Here is a 25,064-nt window from a genome sequence, read left to right as displayed (position 1 = left end):
ACTGGAACATTTATTTTGTGTTTTTCACTCTGATGCATTTTAAATTCTAGTTTAGTCAAAACAACAATCCAAACATGCGAGATTAACTACCACATAGGACCGACACAGCTAGAAAACAAAGAAAACTGATGAAATTACGCAATCAAATGTTGAAATGTTCATCTTGATTGGTTTCTGTGAGAGCTTATGTTAAAAAAAAATGTAGGTCTTTTCTAAAATAACCAACATTATTCTATTTTTGGCAGAAAATTGAGTTTATACATCATTTATAAGAAGCTGTCAGAGGCAACTGACTTTCACTGCCTTTTAGCCCACTTTGACTAACAATGTGCTCTTCTACCCTCTTTATCTTTTACTTTACACTTTAAATAATTTCTTACTGTCATCACAGAGTTTTCTCCTCTCGTGGTCTGCCTTTCCCATTCTTACTCCCCGTCTCTTTCCTTGACCCTTTTCTCTGACCTTTGCCTTTTTATCTCTCTCTCTCTCCCTCCCCCTCTCTTCTCTCGCCTTTCTCCGTTTCTTTCCATGCAGGACCGGAAGGCTGCAACCTGTTCATCTACCACCTCCCTCAGGAGTTTGGAGATGGAGAGCTGATGCAGATGTTCCTGCCATTCGGTAATGTCATCTCCTCCAAAGTGTTTGTGGATCGGGCGACAAACCAAAGTAAATGCTTTGGTGGGTAAAAATGAACAAAACCAAACGATTATTGGTTATTTATTCCTGATTATTATTATTCTTTTTTTTTCCTAATCACCCTTTTTTTGCACTGCAGTCAATACTCCCTTCCCACCCCCACGCCTTCCCTACCCCCAAACCTCTTGACACCTCTCCCTTTAAAAAGATGAACAAAAGAGCAGATCGTTTCTCTGCAGGTGTGCTGTTACTAATAAGAAAGAGTGGATACTTTGGATATTTTGTTTTCCTTTTCCAAGCGTTACAGACAGCTGAGATCTGAGAACTCAGCGGCCCGTTTTATCTTTCGATTACGACTGTGCTCTTCGTGACATTTTGTATAATACAAATGTGGGTTTTTCAGTCGCATGCCCCTGACTATAGCTTCCTTTCAGCTAAAAACAAAAAAAAGGGATGCATGCCAAGAACGTAACTTCAGAATCCCACAGTTAGTCTGCCGTGCAAAGACAGAAAACTGCCATCTCACGTCATGCTGCTGACAGTGCAGCGTAGTCGAACGCATAATTATGTGGCAAATTATAAATGGATTGTGGAGAATGTTTTATGGAGAGTCCATCAGGTGCAACCCATTTGCAAATTAGCTTTCGCTCACTAATACGCTGCATTAATGTATTTCCTCAATTCATGTTGGCGTTTTTGTGATGCGGGTTTTAATTTGTTATTTGACGCTTTTTTTCCCCCCACATCACAGTGGAAGTTAAAAAGCAAAACTGAAATGTTGCACTACCATATTGATGTTTTAGTTATAAAACCCCATTATCCTGTAATCCTGTTGTTGTTGTCATACTATTACACCTCTGTGTGATGTTAGTTTAATGTGCTTTTTTTTTTAATAATCACACTATATTAGATTTACGCTTACAACTAGTTGTTTCATGAATGGTAACTGTTTTTTAGTTTTATGTGCTGATTAAAGGTTTTCATTATCGTTCCAGTTTTCATATCATACACACCTGTAAATGACTATTGGATCTTAATGAACTCATCTTCACATTCCATGTTTTTAGTGTCCCAAACTGCTCTTGCTTCTTCATATAACAATATCTCCTCCTTTCTCTTTCTCTCTCTTTTGGCCTTTCCCCCAGGGTTTGTAAGTTTCGACAACCCAGGTAGTGCCCAAGCTGCCATCCAGTCAATGAATGGCTTCCAGATCGGCATGAAAAGACTCAAGGTGCAACTGAAGAGGCCAAAGGATGCCAACCGTCCCTACTAGCCCGCGCCCCAGCCAGCCACCGCCACCCTGGCGGCCGGGGCAGCTGTCGAACACAGGGAAAGACAGGTTAGGCATCAGTGTTGACTCCTTGAGGAACACCTGTTGTCAGTTTAGTTTCACAGGTGGTTTCTTGAGTGCATGCACAGCTATTGCAAATTATACTGGCAAACACTCACCAAACAAAACCAGGTGTTGACATTCCCACAATCCTCCCAGGACCATGACTACAAACCTAAATAAATAAATAAAAATAATGTAACCAATACATTGAATTGTATAAAATATAAAAATTGTATAAAGAGAGCCTATGAGATATTAAAGTTGAAACATTTTGTTTAAAAAAAATGTGCTCGTGTTGAATTTGATGCCAGCAACACACAAAAAACAGTTAGAAGCATGGTATGTTTACCACTGCATTGCATCACCTCTTCTCTTAACAGCACTCTGTAAGGGTTTGGGAACCAATGAGACCAAATGTTCACCTATAGAGAGCAAAATCTTCCCCAGTCTTCCTTGTTAAAGGATTTTCTGCCCAAGAATCCGCTGTCTTTTGTTTCATAAATTTTTGAAAAAAGAACTGACAGGCCTAGACTGTATACAGGTAGTTATAGCTGCTCTTAATATGAAGCAACGCTGTTGTAATACCCGCAGAATGGGGTTTAGTGAGGATGTAAACAAGGCCTTATCTCAAAAAGACAATTGAATGGCAGCATATGTTGCTTCAAAACCTCTTTGTAACATTCACTACCACCAAGTCTCAGATGTTCAAGTTATCCATGTGATGTACAAAAGCATTTACAAACCTATACCATCTGAGAAGCTTTTACACTTCTACTATTTACCTCAGAGAATGCAGCATCCATGCAGGACAATTAGAGATTTTGATTCAAGGACTATTCCTCTTCATGTTAAAAATGTTTTGTTTGTTTTTTATCTTTACATGATAGTCAAAACGTTTTTGGATGATGCACTGGTATACTTGTACAGTAGTAATGATTTCCACTACACAAAATGCTTTTAATGCAGAAGCATCAACATCAGTTTTCAGCTTTTTCAGTATCTTGTGATCCTCTGATTCAGCCTCGTTGAGAAACTCTTCGTTTTAATCCCCAATTGTGTTCACTGTTGTGCATGAAAGCACTCACTGAGCATGCTCATGTTTTCATTGAACAGTGAAATGATTAAATCGTTTTTCCTGCTAAAGAACAAGAGGAAATTTTGCAGCTGTTGTCTTACCCTTTATTGAAGATGACAATAATGATTTTTTTTTTTGTTATCATTAGTCACATGCAGATATTTCCCAAGACAAGCTGAGAGTGAAACGTGACATTTCAGGGAATTTCAGCAGCGACTGCATTGTCTAAAACTCCTGCAGCTTTAACCTGCTGACAGCTGTGTTACAGTGCCTCACGTGCAGCACACACACCTAACAACACTCTCGCCAGAGCGCCGTGTGTTCTTGGGCAAACAAGTGTCACTCACATCGCCTTCTTCAGCGGAAAACACTCTTAGCTCCGTGCATCATTCGCTGAAAACAAGAGTGCTGTGATGCACAGCGCTAACGGAAATGTCCCACACACACAGGGGGCAAAGCAGACTAGTTAAAACATATTGAGAATATAAGATGTTAAATGTAATTGTGAACCATAAGACATGTCTATCTATACTGAAAGTGAAACCTTGTTTTGATGTCAGCTTCCAGGCTGGCCGAAAAAAGTAGCCTCCTCTATTTGCAGAACGACTTTACAGTAAATGACCCTGTATGTTACCTCGTAGGTAAAAGATAATTGGTAAATGGTTCAGCATGTTGCACAGGGAAGAAAGTGCTTCCAAGGGAGAGGCATTTATTACCCCTCAGGCAGGTAATTGTGCTGTTCCTCTTTGTCTCCTCCCTTCATCTGTGTGATGGAGAGTTTAGGCTGTGTCGTTCATTCACTACTGATGACTTCATTCAAGGGCAACTTATCACCCACTCACAAACTAACTGAACCATACCAGACAGTGTCCTGAGGCAAATCACTGCAGGTGGAAGAGCAATCTCATATGAATTTGTCATCAAATGTGTGCCGCCACTCCTTTTGATATGTAAAATGATTTTTTTAAACTGAATGTTGGAGAAAACATCTTCTGATTTCCTTTTTTTTTTTTTTCCCAGAGCATCATTACGCTCTCAACTGATTAGCGAGCTGCTTTTCGACTTGCATCACCAGCTTTACTATTGGTATTATCATCTAAAAAAATAAAAATAGAATAAAATAGAATAATAACACACTGTTGGCACAACAGCAAGCTAGAGTACTCTTATTTAACATCTAATGACACGGTAAGGTGTGTCTCGATTAGAATCCCTTCACCATTTCAAAAACAGGATTGAAGAGTTTGTTTTTTAATAGAAACGAAAAATTTGTTTCATCGCGTAGAAGATAACAACAGAGCTGCAGCCAGGAAGCCAGATTAATTCACTGCAGGATGAGCACTGATTTGTTTTGAAAATTGTCTCAGCAAAATGATCTTTGTTTATCCACACCAGGACTTAGAGTCTTAGTGCTGGCTAAGACGCTTTAGAGAGGCAGGTGTCCTGTTAAGTATTCTGCACCGCTCCATCTGCATGTAAATACAGCAAAAATCAACAGAGAAGGAACACACAACACTGGTGACGTCATTGCTTCCAAAGAAAAATTAATTTAAAAATCAAAGCAAATATCTCTCCGTCATTTTTCTTGTTTTCCGGTATAATGTAGAAATGTGTAATGAAAGTTCAACGGCAAGCGACCTAGCTGTCTCATTCAATTATCTAAATCAGATCCAAGCAAGTGCACAAATGAACCGCAAAGCTAGACACACCTTCAAACCCCACAGCTGCTGGTATCAAAGTGCAGTTTTCATGGGATACTTCTAGGAACCTGAGCAATCTGCAGAAAAGCTCGAGCCAGTGGCTATCCTGTGGAAAAGTGCAAGCATCAATGCATCGAGGTGCAAAACGTGAAACCTTGTGTTGTTTCTCCACACATTCCTTTACTCAAACAGTCCCTTTTTCTTCTGTGCTTTTCAGGTTTTGTTGAGCTGTTGATTATTTGCTACCCACCACTGAGTGCAAACTCAACATCTGGACCACTGAGGCTGCTTCAGAAAACAGAGGAGAGAGAGAGAGAGCGATGACCGAGTCAAGGACACCTCCTTTTTGGATGTACTAAAACTTTGGAACTCAGAGTGAATTTGTACCAGCCTGGTTAGCCCCAGGACTTTTTTTCCCCTCTTCTGCACACATATACACACTTCTTTCCCCACAAAACCCTGCTTGAATGACAGCTACCTTTTCTGGACCACAAAAACTTTTACTTGAACAAAGAAAGGAGGAGAAAAAAGTAAAAGAAACTACATCAAACCTCCTTACAATGACCAACCCCGCTGAACTCTTGAAAGGAATACGGATGTCAAAAGTCCAACAAGAACAAAACTTTGAAAATAAAAATAAAAATAACAAAAAAAAAAAAAAAAAAAACAACCACAAAAAAAAACCACAAACAAAAAACATAATAGCGGATTGCCGTAGGAGATCTTTCATTAAGATAGTGTGGAGCAATTGAGTTTTGAAGACCAATTTTTAAGATTTGAAACAAGAAGGGACAAATTCTCTGAGAGAGAACTTAAGTAGGAATGTGACATTTTCACGACACAGATTGGCTTCGATTTGGGATGGCCATCTTTAGCTCGGAGTGCCTGTCCGTTTCCAGGGGATACCGTTGCCGAGGAGCGCCATAGCAACAGTCTCCAGGGAGTCTTATCCATCATTCCTTAGTTGTTTTAGGGACCAAAAGACCAAACATTTTTATTGCTGAGGACTTGTAGCTCTAATATACTCGGACCACTGCATCTCTGTCAGCCAGCGTGGCTGGGGAGTTGCACTTAAAAGAAGTGTACATTACGAATATATACAACACATGTATATATACATATATATTGCTGATATGCTTTTTGAATACAGGCAAAACTATTTCAGATGACCAAATGGGGTCTCTCACTTCGCTAGTTTACAATTACTCAAAATGTTTATTTTTTTCTCTTCTCATTTTGTCTCGGGAGGGATGGCGAGTGCATGGGAGGGGCTGCTCTGTATCACAGCCTTATCTTTTTTAACTTGACATCCTAACCTCATAGATAGAATAACATCAGAAATGTTTGAAATATATGAACTTGTTTATATTTGCAGTACATATATATGTATAACAGGCATTCAAGCAAATGTATTCATATATACAGTATATATGGATAAATAGATATTAATCACAAATATATGTATTTATATGCACATATTTTATATATGTGTGTCTGTATATAGAACGGCTACTGACTATGTTGAGCTGTAATTTTTTTGTAGATTTTAGCTGGAGTTTGAAGCATTGCTCTGCTTGGGAAGAATCGCAAATCTGGCAGCTCCCAAAACTGCAGGCATTCCTTTCTCTGATTACCTATATGCTGACACACAATATATTGCTAAAAAGATTCATGTGTGATGAAACACATATGGTGTACATATTATCTGAAAATGCAAAAAGCCAATCTCAGTAGCAGGCTTTAAGAGAATCAGGCTAGATGATTTTAGAGGAAAAGGACAATTATCTTCGACTCTATTCCAAACATATCTTTTGAGCTTACACACACACACACACACACGCACACATGCATACACACACAAACTTCTCTTTGAAACTTGAACCAAAATGAAAATGTCTCACAACCCTTGCTCTCTTTTGCATTCAGTAAAGTGCATGTAGCGTATGGGCTGTCACCATGTCAAGGTGTGCCTTGTCACCTGCAGAATCTGCCATCAAGCACTGTGCTCTCAGAAAACAAAGAAAAAAAAACTGAACACACACACACTACTGCAAGTAGCCAGCGCGCTATTATGATGTCAAAACTACAGCCTGATCCATATCATTTTTTCAGCTGCGTAGAGAGCTTCAGTGCATGTCAAATATAACAAAAATTGTCCAAGCACTGTTGGTCCATCATTGTCTTTGGGGGGGGGGAAAGCATTTAGGTCTAATGTAGATTCATGCGATTAGGTAACCTTCTAGCACAGGCACTAACTTTTCAAGTTGTGTGCAAGGCACCTGAGACTAAGTTCCACTAGTTGGAAGGTAATAAAGGGTAAAAATCAGGGCTGAAATGGGCACAATGTGGCTTGATAAGGGATGCGACTGAGCTTACTGGACCGAGGAGGATTTTAACCCTCTCAAGGCAGGCGTTGCAGATTTGTAACACTTAAAAACTAACAACCTGATTACCCCACATACATATTTTATGAGGTATTTTTACTCAGAAGTACCACTGCAGGTATTCTTTTGTGCATTAGCAACAAAAACTTAGTTTGAGCCTGAGAGGGTTAATGGCTGTGAAGGAGATGTGATATTGATGAATATGTCATAGAGCTGGCTTCCCTTTGAACAGAAAAAAAAAGGATTTATACTTGACATGAAGCATATCTTTTAGAAATTGTTATATTGCCTTACGTTAAGTCTTCATGCAATTATATATATATATATATATATATATATATATATATATATAAAGATAAAAGCTCTAATGAAACTGTAAAATGAAGCAATAAGTGTGAAAAACCATTTACCCATTACGCCTGCTGTATCACCGAGGCTGGTTTCATATTGCTTTAGCGTAGTTTCTCATAATAGTCTACAAAAATGGTATAAACACCTACTATAAACCTGAAAAAGGTCAACAGACTTGGATTTATTAGACCCTGCATTCAACACTTATTGAGCTGGTGGAGATTACTCAATGAATATTTATATATATGAATATTTATAAGGCTATATGACACTTTGGAAGACTATGCTTCCTGTTGGGTGCTGTTACTAGTTTTCCTATAAACTTCTCATTATGCCATTTCCCCAGTGTCTCTGTTTAACCTTTTTAGCAGTTTGAATAATTTAACATTTACCTTCCAAATCCAGTGAGTCTAAAAGACACCAGTGCACATCCCAGAATGCCTCTGTTTGTGTGTGTGCCACTTAACAATCTCCTGAGCGTGGCATACAGTTAAACCAGATGACCATCGAGATCTCTTTTTTTGTTCTTTTCTTCCACTAACTTTGGTGGATTAGTACGAAACCTCTAGCTCATCAACCTGACCTGTCTCTGTCTAACAATAACATCCGAGGCAAAATATCATATGTCTGGTGTCCCTGATCGCAGCACTGTGTGCCCTTTTTTGACTGCCCCGCTGCTCTGAGAAAATTAGAAAGAAAAAAAACTGCCATCACAGTCTGTGCTTCTCGTATGATTTGTTTGAGCAATCAGTCATTTTTTTCCCACGGCGAACGAAGTAAGCAGACGCAGAAAGATGTGCGAGAACTCAAATGCCAACCAGCTCATCTTCATTTGCTCCAACTTTAAGCTGCAAGTTTACATGAGAAAAGTGAAAAACAAAGTTTAGTGGTTCAAAAACAAGAAACAGAGGAAGTTTGAATATAAATATATATATATAAATATATACATAAACTGATGAATATACTGTAAATTGTTTCTTTTTTTGCTCTGTTTTCCTCTGTACATAGGTTTGCATATTTTATAGGACTTTTACTTCTATCTACAAGGACTGGATAAAGTAATTTAAATACTTAAAAAAAATATATGAATGAAAACATGATAATGCTCATTAAAACCAGGTACAAAAAAAAATATTCGCTAGGATACGGTACAAACTGTAGGACCTGACCAAGGCATTTATCCAGAATACAGTCAGGGAGAGCATTGACCTCAGTTAGAGCTTAGACACACATTGACCTATTTTATAAAAAACAAAACAAAAAAGAAATACTTTAATGGGTTCTATTCATTTATCTGTTTGTTTAGATATTTATTTATAAGTCATGTCTGAAATGATAAGCATGCTTTCATGGCATTATTTTTTTATGAGTTGGTACGTGACCAAATAGTTTTTATATGACATGAATGGGCCACTGTTGTGGTCCACAGATGATCATTGTTCCTGTCTGCAGGACCATGCCTTCAGAACTTCTTTGATGACGGAGAAAAACGCTCCTTTTGACCAAGTGATGTCAAAGACAGATTTGAATTATTTATTTCATTGTCTGTTTATTTATTTGTTTATTTATTTGTGCTGTTTGAGCCAAGATCTGAGCTCTCATTACTGACACTGATCTGTTTTCTTGCAAGCGTTAACCTTGAATCGCGACACATCTTACCGCTCAAGTATTGGAAGTTTAACCACTACTAAGACTGCTTCTACATTTTTCCTGTGGCTTGCAAACTACTCACAACAATGCAGTACAACACTAAAGCCTTATGTATATTTGTAATTATAAATGCATACTGTTCTGTTCATTTAAAAAAAAAAAAAAAGGAAAAGCTTTGTTAAAAGATCGTTTCAAAATAAAATGCCACCGTTAAGCAAAGTGGGGGAAATAGTAATCCCTAGTTAAACACATCTTAAATCAACTGTTCAATCAGAAGAGACGCCTTGAGGTCAGTATAAGTTGCTGCTAATATTTAATGAACTAATGTCTGGTTTATTGTAAACAACTTTTGAAAACTGTATTCCCTTCCCTTCCTATTCTCCCCATTGTGCTTCATTTTGTTCAACAGAGCTCTGATCTTGTTCAACTCACGTGTTCTACCGAGAACTAAATTCAATGAAAACTGCACTATTTCATCCAAAAGAAATTTGAGTTCCTATCATTTTTTTTTCGGTGCTGTTATCAGTGATTTTTATTTCTAAAGCTCAGTAGTGTTGCTAGAATCACATTTTACTTCATGTGGTTTTCAAAGTGTTCTGGAAATCTATTTCCCAATTTCAGCACATATGGAGGGGGGTGATGAATGTTGCATATTAAGCTTTGCCAGGTTCCTGATGAGCCAAGCTTCTGATGGGCAGCACGCTTTAGGCTCCCGCCCCCGTCTCTCCAGACTGCACCATTCTCTGGTCCCCTGGACTCTTCTTTTGTAATTCTAAATGAATGATGCGTCTCAGCTTAGCCCAATAATAAAGCACAGTCTAGAATAAAATACTCTGTGTTGTGTCATAATTACTGCTGATTGGTAACTTCTTGATATAAGATTCCCCTGGTTACTTTGGGGTTTACACAATGGCAACAGCTGTCTGCTACAGGATAGTTGTCACATGTGTATGGAACCGACTATGTATAATATTTCCAGTAAATCAGAGATTTATAAAATTTGCATCCTTTAGCCAGATGCACAGTGGAAAATTATGTCATATTGGCAATTTTTTACAAACGAGGCTTGAAAAATAAACATTTATTAGTATTTAAAAAAAATTCTACCAATATCACAATCTATGCAAACCGTGTGACATTGATTCTGATTTTAGAAAACCAATAAAAAGTTAAATGAAAAACATTTAAAAAAAAAAAAAAATGGACACAGCTGACTGAATCTTTTTCATGCTCCTCATTTTTTTCGTCAGCAAATGAAGAAAATATCTTCTAGTATTTTGCTTTCTTCCAGGTCTTGCTGAGTGCTCTGAGGACGAGGTCCACCAGGGGTAAGCATGGTTCGGCTCACTGATTTGGGGGCAGTATGAGCCGGTCTGTGTTGCAATGCTCTGGCTCTTTGAGTGGTTGTCTTGCATTGCTCAGGTGCAGAAACAGGACTAAAGATATCCAATAACTCAACCAGAGAAAAGTCCAACCTGAAAAAAAAGAAAAACTTTAGGTTAGGTTTCTAGCCCCCGCCCCCCCCCCCCCCATTTTGCTTTTTTAGCCTCCACAGCTTGTTTCAAAGGTTGAATTGACACAGGCTACATTTATGAGCCCTGTACAGAGGAAACACTTTAAATGAGCTTTCTCACTGTGGTTTCATTGTAGCAGAGGAATGCACACAGAAAGCCTGCCAGTTACATTCTGCTTAACTATGAGGGCACATAAACAGAGCAAGCTGAGAGACTGACATCACAAATGTACAAAGCAACATCCAGTTAGAGCTAAAAACAAAGGAAAAAAAAACAAAACACTTGGGTGAGAGTTTTGCTTTCTTGTGGTCTGTGTTAACAACTGAAAGGTGAACAAAAAATATTTTCATACAAGTGTTAACAAATCTTTCTTGGTGAAGTGCCTACTGAACCCTAACAAGCAGCGTTAACAAGTCCAAACCACTGGGGCGTCCCAGCAGAAAAACACAGTTTCTTGCAGGTGTGAGAGAACAAGGGGGAGAGAACCCAGTGCCTTCTCCCCTGGAATAGAAATGAGGGGAATGTGCGGTGAAATAAATAAACCAAAATAGGGGAGATTAAGCTAATAGAGATTCAATCCCTCAGTCTGGCTGGTTTGATAAATTATTCAGTGTATACACAGTCGAACGACGGCCATTCCAGATACAAAACATGAATTCTTTAAAGCACGCTCGACTGATGTTGCTAACATAATTCTCTGCTCGTTTAAAGCCGCATCGATTTGCATTGCGCGGCTCTGCACACAGCTCTCCCAGGTAAGGCCGATCCTTGGGATGTACTTGTTGATATGCATGCGGGTGGTCAGCACACAGACGCAGTGGTGAAACTTCCAATCAGGGTGCATTTATGTTCCTCAACACGTAACTATGGACCTTGATATGTCATGTTTTCAAACTAACTTCAGGCTTCACATATCAATAGCCGAAAAGGCTTTTAAAGGGCTATATTTTGCTTTAGCAACATGAATTCATGTATGTACATGTTTGAGCAAAGGGATTTGATTGGGGGAAGAAAGAAAAAAAAACAAGAAAAGAAGCTCAACTAAGTAAATCTGTCTTCCTCATTTGGTCTCCTGCCTGTCAACAGCAAAGGAGAAAAGAGGAGAAAGTCTGAGAGCATGAGTGAGAAGGAGTGTGTATGCGCCCGCTTGTAAGAGAGAGTCTGGAAATGACTGCTGCTTTGTGGATAGAGATGGAGGCAGAGAGGGAATGTGGGGGAGGGACTTTGGCTGGGTTGCTTCGCTCGAAATGTGAGAATTTGCATTTTTATTTGTTGATTTATTTAACGGACAGGGCTCTCAAACAGCCATCCATCAACAAACGACATGTTGGTAATGAATAATGCATCACTTACCGGCGGTCACAATCTATAACAAGGGTAGTGCGGGGGGTAGGGGGTATAGTTTGGGCAGCAGTATTGGGGGGTGGCAATGGGTAGGGCGAGGGAGGGCTGCTGGCACAGAGATTGCATGAAGGCCAAAGAGAAGAATGCCAATAGATTTTCAGAGGGGGTATACGGTGCGACAAAGAACTTCATTTCTTGGCTCCAGTTTGCATGAAGTAAAGTTGTGAATTGATGATGGATATTTATATCTCCCAAGGGAGTCCTGGCAGAATCATTTTTACTGTGTGCTTACAGATAAAATACATGGACAGCAGTAGCAGCAACACACGTTTCTGTCACTGTTTTTTTTTTTAAAAAGAGAAAAATAAGGTCTTGGACCTGGAATGTCGGGTCATTTTGAGAGCATCTGAAGACATCACGTTGTCAACATAAAGCATTTAGTACTTTTATCCTTAGGACAGGAAATGTAACAGAAAGGAGACTCGGACAAAGTTTAATCTTGATTTTGAAATTTAAAAACGTGTTATAATGACTACTGTGAAACAGTAGATGTGCGCTGCTCTGCTTTCAAATACTTTTTAAATGCTTCAAACTCGTACACCAAGAAGTCTTCAGAGTACAATAAAAAAATAAAAATAAAAAATAAAAAACACAACTACTGGACTTTATTTTCCCCAATTTATCAGTTACAGAGCTTCTGTTTCTCTTTTCTAGCTCCATGAGGCCAGATAAAAATTTTCAGAAAACTTCTTCAGCATATGCTACTCACCACCTCCTTCCCACTCATAACTTTCACTGCTTGTTTGGCTTTTCTCTTTCATTAAAGATAGCCATCTCGCCCCGGTGCCTCTTTTCATTTGCAGTCCAAACAGTAAGATAAAAAACCTATAATGGCCACTGTGTATATCCCGCATGTCAATTTCCCAGCCAATCAATAGCAGGCGGGCAATGGCAGGAAGGATCAAGATGAGATGGGCGGCGTGCGCTGGAACTGTCTCATTACTAACTAGCACAGGATTCATGAAAGGATTAAAAAGGTCACTTAATGTTAACCTCAGTTTGGTTGTGCGATTTGCACATCAACATCGAATTGGTTAAGATTAGATGGTTACAAGAACTATTTTGTTGCCAAGTGAAGGAGAACGCTTCAGGTAACATGGGGAATTTTTCAGTAAGATTTTTTTGTTTGGTTTTGTTTTGTTTGTTTGTTTTATCTTTAAAGATATTTAAATAAAACAAGTTTAATAGTGATAATAAAGCCATTCTTTCTTTAAACAACCTCAAATATCAAAACTTGATGTGGTTGTTCCCATGATTCACTAACCAAAGCTATAAAAGATTTCCCCCCCCACACACACACACACACACACAGATGAAAATAAGTATTTTTGAAAACTAGCACCAAACCACACATTACTGATCTGCTAAAGTCAGGCCGCTCTGACAGGTTTCTGATGAGCTCAGAGCAACAACATATTGCCTTCACTTCATTCACTGAATTCTTTTACAACTATTTTTATTCTCGGTATTTTGAACACCAGCTAAGGGAAAGACATATGTCTAATACGATTCAGTGGATTACCAAAGGATTATAAATATCTGAAAAGATGCACATGAAAAAAACCATGTTGCAAGAAAACCACAAAAGGCATCTGAGACACAGACTTCCTCATTACTGGCACAAAAAAAGAAAAAGAAAGAAGACATTGTGTATCTAAGAGTAGAACAATTTTAATAGGCTTTGGAGGTGAAAATGAATGGTAATAAGATCTGATACTCCAGATCCCCTGCTGGAATTAATGGGCATCTGCTAGAGCTCACAGTTCAACTTGGACCAGGCGCTGCTTTATTTAAGAGTTAATCGTCAGAAGTTGGAAACTTCAAGGTGTTTTGAAGAACTATCCTTCAAAACAAGGAGGGGGAGGCTGTCTCACAGCTAGTGTATCTGCTATCTACCACTGCATTTACAACAAGGTAGAGGAAATCTGACATTACAGAAAAGAATTGCTCCAGTGTGGAAATAATAATGGCTTTAAAGGAAAGCTGTGCAGAATCACAAATTATTTTTTAGCATCTGATATTTTTTTTGCATTTAATTCCACTGTGGCCTTGGAGTCCAACTGAACATGCACATTGCACACGCATTAAGACAACACACAGTCAGGTTAATTACTATTCCATGTACAGAGTCCTTTGCATTTTTAGGAAATGCTTGCACTCAGTGATTCATCCCTATCTTCAAATCCCCTCTCCCCCCTTCTTACATCTTTCTCACCGTTTCCACTACTATCCATCTGAACCTGCTCTACCTTTCCTCGCTTCCCATTTTTTCACTTTATCCAATGCTCTCACCCTCAAACACACTTTTAACATCTCTCCCTCACTTCTGCTTTCTTCGTCTCATTTCTGTGGCTGAGCGGACGGGGGGGGGGGGGGGGTGTATCCAGAAGTCTGTTCAATTACACCTGCTGCAGGATCCCTGCTAGGACGACTAATGGAACGCAGCATGTCTCCTGACAGGCTGGCCGCAGCACTAGCTAGCCCAGTAAAAAGCTTCAATTAGCTTCTCGCAGCTCGAAAAGTTAGCTAGACTAAGAAAAGTCATCATTTAACCACAAACACTGCAGCAACAGCAAGCCCAGGAAAAAAACATTAAATACTTATATTCTAAATCTGCTGTAATCTTTTTGTTGGAAACAGGAGGAAAAGACACTCGCTGCCACAGACCACTAATAAAACACTCCAATTTATCACCTAGTTTCTAAGCTGCTACCTTTATTTCACCCATAAATCCTTGTGGAAAACATTCCTTAACCCGAGGACCCTCAGTTCAGAATTTTAGATAAACACAGATTCATGACTTCTTACATCCTTCAGATGTTTGAACTGTGTTGATTTTTCATATATGTTTTTAAATCACAAATCTGCTGGCACAAGATTCACCATAACTGGTGGCCTGATGGCGACGGGTCAGTTAATAAATAAATACATAATAATAATAATAATAATAATAATAATAAAGTATGTTGGGGACCCTGACTGGCTAACTGCTGGCCTGTTGGGGTCAGTGAAGGCTTTTTCAGTGATCATGTACTCTCACATATGAGAAGTGTTTTTTCTTACAGTTAGTATACCAATAAGTCCTACAACACACCAAATGTTCAGTTAGATTAAATGTGAAGAAAAGCTACTTTTCAGCTGCTCCAACCCACCACTGGTGCATTTTACACAACAGCAGCACAAACAAACTAAGAAATTGTTCAAATGAAAGCTGTCAAGATATGCAAATGAACTGCTTGTTTAGTTTGCCACAATCTTTAAATTTGGCTGACTTTTTGTAATGATTGCTGGAGCAGACAGCAGCTACCCCAGCCCAGCGATACACAAATCATGGGCGAGTCTAAAAAGGGGTATAGCATTTACTCCACTACATTTACTTTAAACCTTTAGTTACTTAATATTTGATCGATTTACCTTTATGACATAAAATTTTGTATTTCTTGTGTAGTATAGGGGAAAAATATTATGCTGGACACTGTAACACTTTAACACATTAACATAAATATTTCAACCACACAGACTGTTCTTCTGAGAACTACATTATCCAATATAATTGCTAAAAATGGACCACCCTTATAAACATTGTACAGCACTTTAATGAACTTACAAACTATTACAATAAATGTTTATTAAATTGTTTATTGATGTTTGTTACCTGGTGTCTGGAGTCTTTTGGATTGCAGATACTGATGTGTGCTTCCTCAGGCTTGTAGGTGATTCAGCAGGAGATGTGGCCATGTCCTTTGTGGGCTGTTTTAAATATTCTGAGGTCAAGAAAAGGATATATTTGCTTTTTTTATTAAAAATTTAACAAGGTATTTTAGTGATACATGAGAGTGCTAAAATATGTATTTCAAGCTAAACTGTTCCCCTGTCTCAAGCTAAACTGTGCAAACACTTATTGATTAATTGATAATACAAGCTTACCACTGCCATTGTTCAGAGGATTAGGTACAGTTTCTGGATGCTTTTCATGCAAGCTCTGTCCTCCAGGATGTACTCCTGCATCATCACACACACTGTAGACAACATACAAAATGCATTAATGTTCCTTTCACATGTGTCTGGTTGGTGTGCAATATCTGTATATGCCAAAATTTGCTTTACCTGGAGGGTATATCTTGGTGCGAAGGATTCTGCACTTCTGTAACATCACTCCTAGTATTAGAGGAGCTGACCTCAGCTTGAGTAGCTGGTTGAAATCTAACACAGATATAGCAAGTTAAAATAGTCTGCAATGGTATAAACTGAAGTACAGAGGATGACACAAAATATGAAAAGACCAAGGATTGCAGACACGTAATGGATGTACCAAAGTAACTACCGTCAACAGCAAATACCGTTCTACCTTTTGTAATCAAGATGTGACTGCTGTAGTTGCTGATTCTGTCTCTGGAGCCTTTCCTCCTGCTCTGCCAGGCGTGCATGCAGCCTCTCTCTCTCCATCTCTAACTGCATCTTCTGCAGCAGCAGCTGGTGCCTCTTCTCCTCCCAGTCCTCCTGACCCAGCAGAGGCCTGGTCAGAGCTTCCTTGGCCCCAGAGTCCATGATATTCCCACTATGGAGCCTATGTGCAAATGCATGTTACATGCCATCTCCTTTGTGCCTTGCTAAAATTTTCAACATGAAAAAAGGAAAGTAATGCTGGTATGGCTGAATACTGTACCTTTTACACTCATCTTGGTTAAAGGTATCATGGTGGCTCAGACGAGAGGAACTGTGAATTCTTTGCTGCTGTGTTCCACAGACAGTGCCTTGATCCCTGCATTCACAACACTCACATCTGTGGGATGAGTGTGGGCCCCTGCACTCTATTTTTTGACAATTATGCTGTATTACTGGCCCATGAGTTGGACTTAACGGTCCATCACAAGAAAGACAAGCAGTGCTCCTAAATGTCCGTACTGCTCCTCTTCTTCCATAACCATTCCTGTATGCTCGAGCTTGTGGTCCTCCAGTAGCAGCGTGACTGAGGTATGAGCCATCAAAGAGTGAGCTATTAGCTCTGCTTGTAGATGTCCTATTGGGGAGTTCCTCACTACTGTGCACCTGGACAGAGAACAAAGAGGACAATTAATGTATTTTGGCCCATTAAGGAAGCCTCTGAAAAACTGATGGGAGTTTTTCAGCCAAAACATTCGACTGCTCCATAAAACTTTAATTTAGAGCTGGCTGCAAAGCTGAAATTTACCAATACGGAATTAGGCCTCGCTTAGCAACCTAATTTGCTCGCGTTACTATGTGCCGTAAAAGCTCCCCATTTGCTTGCAAGAGCAATTTCACAAGAACTCACATTTCACTTGCACTCTATGTGAGCTGCTGCGACCCAAGGCATCTTTTTTGGTCTACTTCCTTCCATTTGTGCACATAATTACTGTGGCTGTGTACTGAGTTAAGAGATACCAAAGAACAGTTCATATAAAAGGTAGTAGGTGAGCACATGCTCTGTAGACACTGGTAATGAAAATGATATGATGATGACACTGATGATCCTCTTGTGCTAAAGTGGTGATTTCACCATGGACCTTGTATAGCTATAATATAAAAGGGATAAACCTGTGTTTTTCAACTAAACACAAGTGACAGGTGAGCAAAGATCATGAACATTATGAGATAAACATAAGGAGAAAAGCCCATTTTATAGTAGACTGAGAAAGAGACTGACTAATTTGCTGAGGGTCAGAGAGCAGGCAAACACACATTATTCAGAGCCACTGCGGACAATGAGGTTGGCCAAGTCATCCATTCATACAGAGGCTGCAGCCAGAGAGGCATCTTCGCCTTTAAAGTGTCACCTTGAGAGAGTTTTTACTAGGTTGTAGTCATATTGAGGTAGTGACTGTGGACTGTAGTGATTTGTTATAAATTATTATGGCACTTGGCCATGGAACAATGCCTCTTGCATGTGTTTCCACTGGATTTTTTTGTATGTGACTGATGGCAAACAGGGCTATTGCCTGAATGTGGCTCCCATAGGAGAATGGCTGTCATTTTATTGTGCATTTTCCATTGCAATAGAAACATAAAAGGAAATGTGTGTACATATAACCTATAACACACACACAACCATTTTATCCCATATCTTACCTTACTGTGACTTGATGGCTGGCTAAGCTGGGCAATGGACTGATTGAGCTTTGCCTGTTGCTGAGAAATGTATTGTTGGTAGAGCCCAAGCAGCTCCTGGCACTCTTTGTACTGCTGCTGCAGACCTGGAGGACCAAGGGTTAAGTAACTAACAAAGTAGAACAACAGCTAAACTGAAACAAAAGAAACCCTTAGAGTAAAACATAACCACCACCCCAGATTTGGCTGAGAAATCATGCAGTGAGTTCCATCAAATTGTGTGACTGAAAGAAATTCTGGCTTCACTATTTGATTCAAATAGGAAGGAGTTTTCATTTTCATTCAAAATAAATAAATAAATCTTACAAATCCCTAACGTGTAGCTCTTTGATGAGTTCAATTTTTGCTGAGAAGTAGTTTTAGTAAAAGAAAAGTTTCTCCTGTGCTACTTTGAAGATGCTGGATTTAGATCGACAATCTGAATTAAAACCTTGTTTCCGTAATCAATTACACATTGGACCAGAAAAGTAGAGAAAAGGCAAAGCTGAAAACAGAGACAGGGAAGAGTCCAGCAAAATCAAAGTTGTTGTTGTGGCACAGAGCTTTCACCATCTGGGCAGGGCCAAGCTGTTTTGAGCTGAGCTGGGCAATGCCACGCCAGGCTATCTGCCAGACAGAGAGCTGGCAGACACAAGAAAACTAATCTGGAGCGGGACTACTGCTGCGCCTCAGGAGCCCCACTAATGACAGTGGCAGCACCACACCACACCCGCACATACAAAGATAATGAGCATGAGAATGGAGAGACTGCACACAGACATACTCGCACACATTCAATAATCATTGTCAATCTGACTCTCTAGTACAAACATAAAAACAGCAAGACACGAGAGCACAAATTCCCCACCTGCACTGTAAACAGCCCGCACACAAACACTACAATAAAGCAAGTAGTACACACACTCCCACCCAAGCTGACCATAAAGTGTGTTCCTCTAGGCCATATCTTTTTATGATGGTGCCCCTGCTCCCCCAGCTGATGAGTTTCTCAGCATCCATTTGGAAAAGAAACCCTCATTTTAAAGAGAAAATCAAAGTTCAAAGAAGAGTCTTATTGAAGGAATAGTTGGCAGAACACTCCATAAGAAAACACTTTGGTTGTTAGAAGACTTCAATCAGGCTGTGGAAATGAGACACAGGGAAAGAGAAGAGAGCGGTGACGACTTTGAATTGAGGACCAGACACCAGACAAAAGCAATGCAACAGCTTCCATAAACACTAGAAAAATGCGAGGAAATGTTTTGATTGAACCCTCCGTCTAACTAGGGCTCCTCTACCGCCTCACTGATCTCCATGGAAGCAGTTCCATACACAGAACTTAAGGACATCACAAGGACATCACATCATGTAAACCTGTGTTGGGAGGTCTATTTATGCAGCATGAATAAAAGTCCTAAAGGGGAGATAGTGAACATGCTTATACAACTAAACCTCACTGAAATCCAAGGTAATGTGTGGTGTGTTCAGGGTTTGTTTTTCTTTTAAATGCATATTTTACCACAATATAAGGCAATTCCCACTTTATGTCGGCATACAAAGCAGAGACCACACGCAATCTAAAACACACAAGCAAAGTCCATCTGTGCTGAACACCCAAGCAGGCTGCAGCATCATATCATCCCAGTGCATAGATGAACATAACATGTGTTAATGTGTTGACAGGGTAATGCAGTCCCTGGATAGCAAGTGCTAGGTAATCTGAACCGAGTGGCGCAACACTGATAAGATTCCACTTCTCAGCCAGTCGCTACACTAAACATGCTTCCTCTACAGCCTTGGACATCAGCCAATGGGGGCCAAGCTCTCAGCAAGCCCCTAGTTTACATCAGAGCTGCAACGTGCCAACAATGACTTACTCCTCCCCCCTGCTCCAAAAATACTCCGAATCAAGGGCTTGGGTTGAAGAGGCTTCAGACGGGGTCTGTCAAAATGATTCACTTCCCTGTCAGGCCGAGGCTCAAATGAAATAATGAAATCCACTTCAAGGTGGAACAAATTTGCACAGGAGGGGGGAATATTTTAAAACCTGCTTTAGCACAGTGTGCCAAACAGATTGAGCCTGAGCTGGAATGTGAGAGGTATGGGGGCGGAGACGGATGTGTGAATATGTGTGAGAGTATGAATGTGTGTAAGGAAGAAATGGCGGGGAATTAATAGAAGGAGACGGTTTACATTACTGCTTCAATCCTGCTGAATCTGAAAAAGAGACATGAATGCCAAATCTCACAATAAACCAATACACAACTCCACACATCATCTTACAGTTATTTTAGAAAATGTCTGGAAATTTCCAAGAGTGAAGATGAAGAAAACCATTCTCAGGCATCTTCGAGACTCATTGATCAGAACTCTAAAGCAATAGCAGTTCTGAGGCACAGATGCACGACCTGGCATCAGTACAAACTGGCTGGTGGCTATGGAATATGTCAAATGGCACACCTACCAAAGCTTAAAACACAAGGTCCATAAAAAAAATATTACATTTATTAAGCATTATTTATTTTACATTAGGCTCACAACTGGTTCCATTCACTTTTATTATACTCCTGCAGAAAGAATGGCTATATATTCAAATATAAAGCTGTCGTATTTACCCACTGGTAGGTAGTAATTTATTGTAAAGGACTACTGCACTACTTCCAAGAATAAAAGGTGAGTTACACAACAACAAGACCAAAAATCATCATAACCCCTAAAACATAACAAATTTGAATTTATCCAAAAGCAAGCATTTGATGTATGCTTATCACAAAAAGCACACTTGATAAAATTAGATTTCCGCATTGTAAATGTCACACATCAAAACCTTTAAGGCCAGAAATGGATTTAGCACTCCTGTGATAGAGGAATGCCAATGCCAATGCATTCCTCTATCAAATGCCATTTTAGTAACACGCAGCAGAACTGTTGTGTCCCTCTCTCCATGGCCTCAGGATTCCCTCCAATTGTTTCAGCTCAATAAGTGGCATTACATGTAGCACCTGCTGTGCCTTGTTCTGGATACAGAAAGTAAAACAGTATACCATGTTACTAACGCCACCTTGACTTGTGCTCGTGCCAACATGCCCTGAAGTAAAAAAGCATACTTTCTATCTGAAACACAAATTCAGCCCTGTGTGCCAGTCAGCTCCAAATGTCAGCTGAACATCCCAAATATCAAGGGTACTTTTCCTTCTCATCCTAGTTGGCTTGGGGCTAAGGTATAGTCCTACATTCTTTATACCCCTGACATCCCTGAATCTTGGTGAGATAAGATAAGCTAAGGCGTAATGGAATTAGACTTGACAAGACTCTCATTCAGTGTGTTTGCCTTTGGTGTCTCCTTAACCTTTCGGAGAAGTGCCGAAACCTTCTGCCTGAGAAGAGCCTTCGTGACTCTTGCACACACTTTAAAAGACTACGTTCTCCCCCCCGGAGGTGCTTGGATCCGAACACTTTTTCCTCTCAAATACCTTTTTAATGGAGTTTAGAAGTTTGGTGTAAATGCCAAGTCTCCAAGCCAAAGTGCCTTTAATTGAGTTGTGCTTTCCTAATTTTCCCTGCCGCCGTTGCCAATTGTGCAATTTACCAGCCGGGTCAATTACTCTTCATATTTCGCAGTGTTTTTAACCTAAATTGACTGCTGGCCATACTCTAGTTTGACCTGAGCAGAATTGTTATGAAGACAGCAGATTGGGGTGTAGCATTACAACTCTAGCACCGTTAGACATGTTAGACCAACAAGAATCAGCTGTTGACCTGTCTGATCTCATTTTCTACAGGAGAAACTGAGAGATATTCTCTAACACTGAATAGTATGGGAGGGTGACAAAAAAACACGGTAAAAAGCAAATACTGTGGTCTTCTCTGTGAATATGAAAATTCATCTTTGGATGATAAGATGATTTAGATGGTTTAGGGCACGGCTCCAACCATGAAATTGATTCTGTACACAACAGCGGATAAGCTACAAGCACTCGCAAAAGACAACTGCAGCAGACATCAAGTAATATAAATTCATCTGCTCTACTTCTCTGCCTTTTGTATCAGATTGAAGGTTCTTGCCCAAAGACTGTAAATAGCCTTGCCTGAGACAACACTGCCCCCTGCAGACTTTCTTTTTGAACAGCACACACAATACAATCATATACAGTAAATACCATAATGAGCCACAAGGTGTTGGCTTTATGAAATGTCTTTTCTTAAATACATTTTACTTTTGGGGTTTTTTAAACATCAGCTTTAGCACAATAACTCCTTTTTGGTGTCTTTGCAGCAGCCTTATCACGTGAAGATGCATGTTCCAAAATAGTTTAAACAAACATCATTAAAGAAGGTCAAGTTGTCTGACAAACATTCAAACAGAACAAGATGAGCAGATCTGCTTTCACTGATTATAAACATAACCCAATGCAGCTCTCAAAAGAGCATCCACAGCCTTATCATTTCACTTAAAAAAAAAAAAATTCACTTCATATGGCCCATTAGGAAAAGCAGGGCATTATACATTGCAGCTGTCTGCTTGCTTTGAAAGGATACTTTCCCTTTCCTGTGCTATGATTTGGTTCTGTTGCTCTAGCTGCTGAATCTTGCATTCAAAATTTCCCTGTTCATCTTTCAGACGCCGCACCGACTCTTCTTTCTCCTCACTCACTCTAGAGAACAGGGAAACAAAAGACAATTTAAAAATAAAATAAAAAAAGAAGGAAAACATATGAGGAGTTAATAAAATACATTTTAATTTCCATCACTATAAATTGTTAAATTCATAAAAGATAATAACGTTGGATACCTAGCCAGTTCTTCAATGAGATTTGCAATTCGTCGCTTATCTTCAGGACAAAGGTCTTTCAGACAGACCTCACTCTTTGCTTTGCTGACTTCAGAAATTACCTTTAAGAATATGAGAGTAAGAGTTAAACATACAGATTTAATAATAAAGAGTAGCAGTACTGTTTCTATATACACTCACTGGCCACTATATTTAACAAATTCATCTGTTTGTTAGGTTCAGCCAATCATATGACAGCAATTCATGTAGTCTAGTTCAGCGGTCCCCAATCCCCGGGCCTCGGACCGGTACCGGTCCGTGAGTCGTTTGGTACCGGGCCGCGAGAGTTGAGGCTCAGGTGTGAAATGTATGGTTTTCAGGGTTTTTATCAGTTTTCAGCGTTATTTTGTTATCGTTTTTATTGTTAACTTGGTTTTCCTGGGTCTTTTCACGTGTGTTATGAATAAATCTTCTTTTTTCGGTACCAGTACTAGTTATATTTTGTTGTATTTATTCGCGACACCTTAAAGGCCAGTCCGTGAAAATATTGTTGGGTGTAAACCGGTCCGTGGCACAAAAAAGGTTGGGGACCGCTGGTCTAGTTGACCTGCTTCATTTCAAACCATCAGATTGGACAATAGAAGATTTAAAAACATTGCTTGGTCTAATGAGTATTGATTTTTTCTGTGGTATCCAGATGGTAGTCTGAGAATTTGGAGTAAATAACATTAAAGAATGAATCCATCCTGCATTGTATTAGCATGATGGCTTTAGTGTAACACTAAAGTCTACCTGAGTATTAACCATGTCCATCTTTTTATGACCAGTGTACTATCTTCTGTCACATGACATGTCACAAAGCTCAAATAATCTCAAACTGATTTCATGAACATGATGAGGAGTTCACTACTCAAATAGCCCCAAAAGTCACCAGCTCACAATGCAAAAGAGCACCTTTGGGTTTTGGCGAACCTGGAGATTGACAATATTGATGTGCAAGTGGCAAATTTGAAGCAACTGTGTGATGCTAATACATCAATATGGACAAAAATCTTTAAGGAATCTTTCTAGCCCCTTGTTGAATTTATGCCACAAAGAATTAAGGCAGTTCAGAAGTCAAAAGGGTGTTCAACCTGATACTAGCAAAGCGTCACTAATGAAGTGGACAGTGGGTTTATTTGAGACCAAAAAAAGCACTATACGAATTTAAATTCAGTGCATTACATATTGCCATTTAATCAAAAAAGTTCAGCCGAAAAAAATCCTATGATACCTGTGAAACCGGAAGAAAAGTCTGAGGTGTCATCACAGCAGCATTGTGGTGAACAGACACGTCCTCCTTAGTATAAACCCCTGAGTGATCACTTTGGTTTTTGACTTCTCTCCTTTGCTTGGCCTGTTTTTTGCAGTCAGAAGTGCTCTTCACTCCCATCTTGTGGCCTCTTTTCTTGGATGTACTGGTACTGAGTGGTTTCAGGTTAAAAGGGGCCTGAGACGTCACTTCTCCGTCCACCCCTGAGGATGTTAAGAAGACAACAATAAGAGCCACTCTATATAAAGTTTTACTGTTTATCACTGGACTCACCAGGAATAAACACCAAAGGCCGTTCATCATCTGACACTGTGTGGGCATAACAAAAAGAGGATGGAGACACTCAAATTAAACAGCTGCAGATGGCTTTTACAGTGTTATTTTTGCTCTGTTCTGTATTGGGAGACCTAGCAGGACTAACTCAGTGTAAGAGGTAGCATGAATACCGTTATCATCAATAACAAACTATCCAAAATCAACTTGAAATAAGTGGTTAGGTGAGCAGTCTTTATCTTAACTATAATTAGCTACAAGCTCTCTCACTTCCTCAGAGAAAACAACTTTCTAGTACGGACGTAAAAGTAACACTATAACTCTACTTCGAAAAGCTTTATGTCTTCCTGTAAGATATATACAACTGTGAAGTGTTGGATAAGGCTAATGTAGCTCGATAAAAGTCAGCGTACCGCCATTCATCCAAAATATCCCCGAATTTTCACTTCTTTTCGCTGCTGCCGCCATGTTGAATCAACCGCCACCACTCCCAGGGAGCCAAGCGTTGCTAAGGAATAGATGTCCCGCCTTTCTCTTACAAGCAAAAATCTCATTG

At 39.6% G+C, this 25,064-nt stretch overlaps 2 protein-coding genes across 17 annotated transcripts in view; one reads left to right on the top strand and one right to left on the bottom strand.

Moving 5' to 3' along the window:
* celf4 (CUGBP, Elav-like family member 4) overlaps nucleotides 1-5,159 on the top strand; it is a 90,141-nt gene extending 84,982 nt beyond the window's left edge. For 8 of the 14 annotated variants that reach the window (XM_085406073.1, XM_085406061.1, XM_085406070.1 and 5 more), the window contains 3 exons: nucleotides 535-678; nucleotides 1,782-1,975; nucleotides 4,962-5,159. In XM_085406073.1, the coding sequence (XP_085262199.1) occupies nucleotides 535-678; nucleotides 1,782-1,909 (272 nt within the window). In that variant the 3' untranslated portion in view covers nucleotides 1,910-1,975; nucleotides 4,962-5,159. Of the gene's footprint in view, nucleotides 1-391; nucleotides 679-1,781; nucleotides 1,976-4,961 lie in introns of those variants that run through there. The other 6 variants (XM_085406072.1, XM_085406064.1, XM_085406063.1 and 3 more) reach the window with 3 other exon arrangements.
* Nucleotides 5,160-7,479: 2,320 nt separating this feature from the next.
* Nucleotides 7,480-25,014, bottom strand: kiaa1328 (KIAA1328 ortholog). Of its 3 annotated transcripts, XM_085406056.1 has the most exons (12): nucleotides 24,922-25,004; nucleotides 24,509-24,544; nucleotides 24,197-24,438; nucleotides 22,945-23,045; nucleotides 22,692-22,807; nucleotides 18,135-18,259; nucleotides 16,714-17,096; nucleotides 16,396-16,614; nucleotides 16,155-16,250; nucleotides 15,975-16,066; nucleotides 15,703-15,811; nucleotides 7,480-10,604 (listed from the first exon to the last, which is right to left on the bottom strand). In XM_085406056.1, exons 1-12 carry the CDS (start codon nucleotides 24,974-24,976, stop codon nucleotides 10,376-10,378), a joined length of 1,803 nt encoding a protein of 600 aa, XP_085262182.1. In that variant the 5' UTR covers nucleotides 24,977-25,004; the 3' UTR covers nucleotides 7,480-10,375. The 3 variants fall into 3 exon arrangements, with proteins under 3 accessions (XP_085262182.1, XP_085262183.1, XP_085262181.1); XM_085406057.1 differs by lacking the exon at nucleotides 24,509-24,544 and having other exon boundaries at nucleotides 24,922-25,014; XM_085406055.1 differs by having other exon boundaries at nucleotides 24,197-24,544; nucleotides 24,922-25,001.
* Between the last annotated feature and the right edge of the window lie 50 nt (nucleotides 25,015-25,064).

Source organism: Rhamphochromis longiceps, linkage group LG5, assembly GCF_057381845.1.
Source record: "Rhamphochromis longiceps isolate RC_006_pf linkage group LG5, R_longiceps_female_GT1.1, whole genome shotgun sequence".
Taxonomy (NCBI): Eukaryota; Metazoa; Chordata; class Actinopteri; order Cichliformes; family Cichlidae; genus Rhamphochromis; species Rhamphochromis longiceps.
This window is presented reverse-complemented; position numbering and strand designations above follow the sequence as displayed.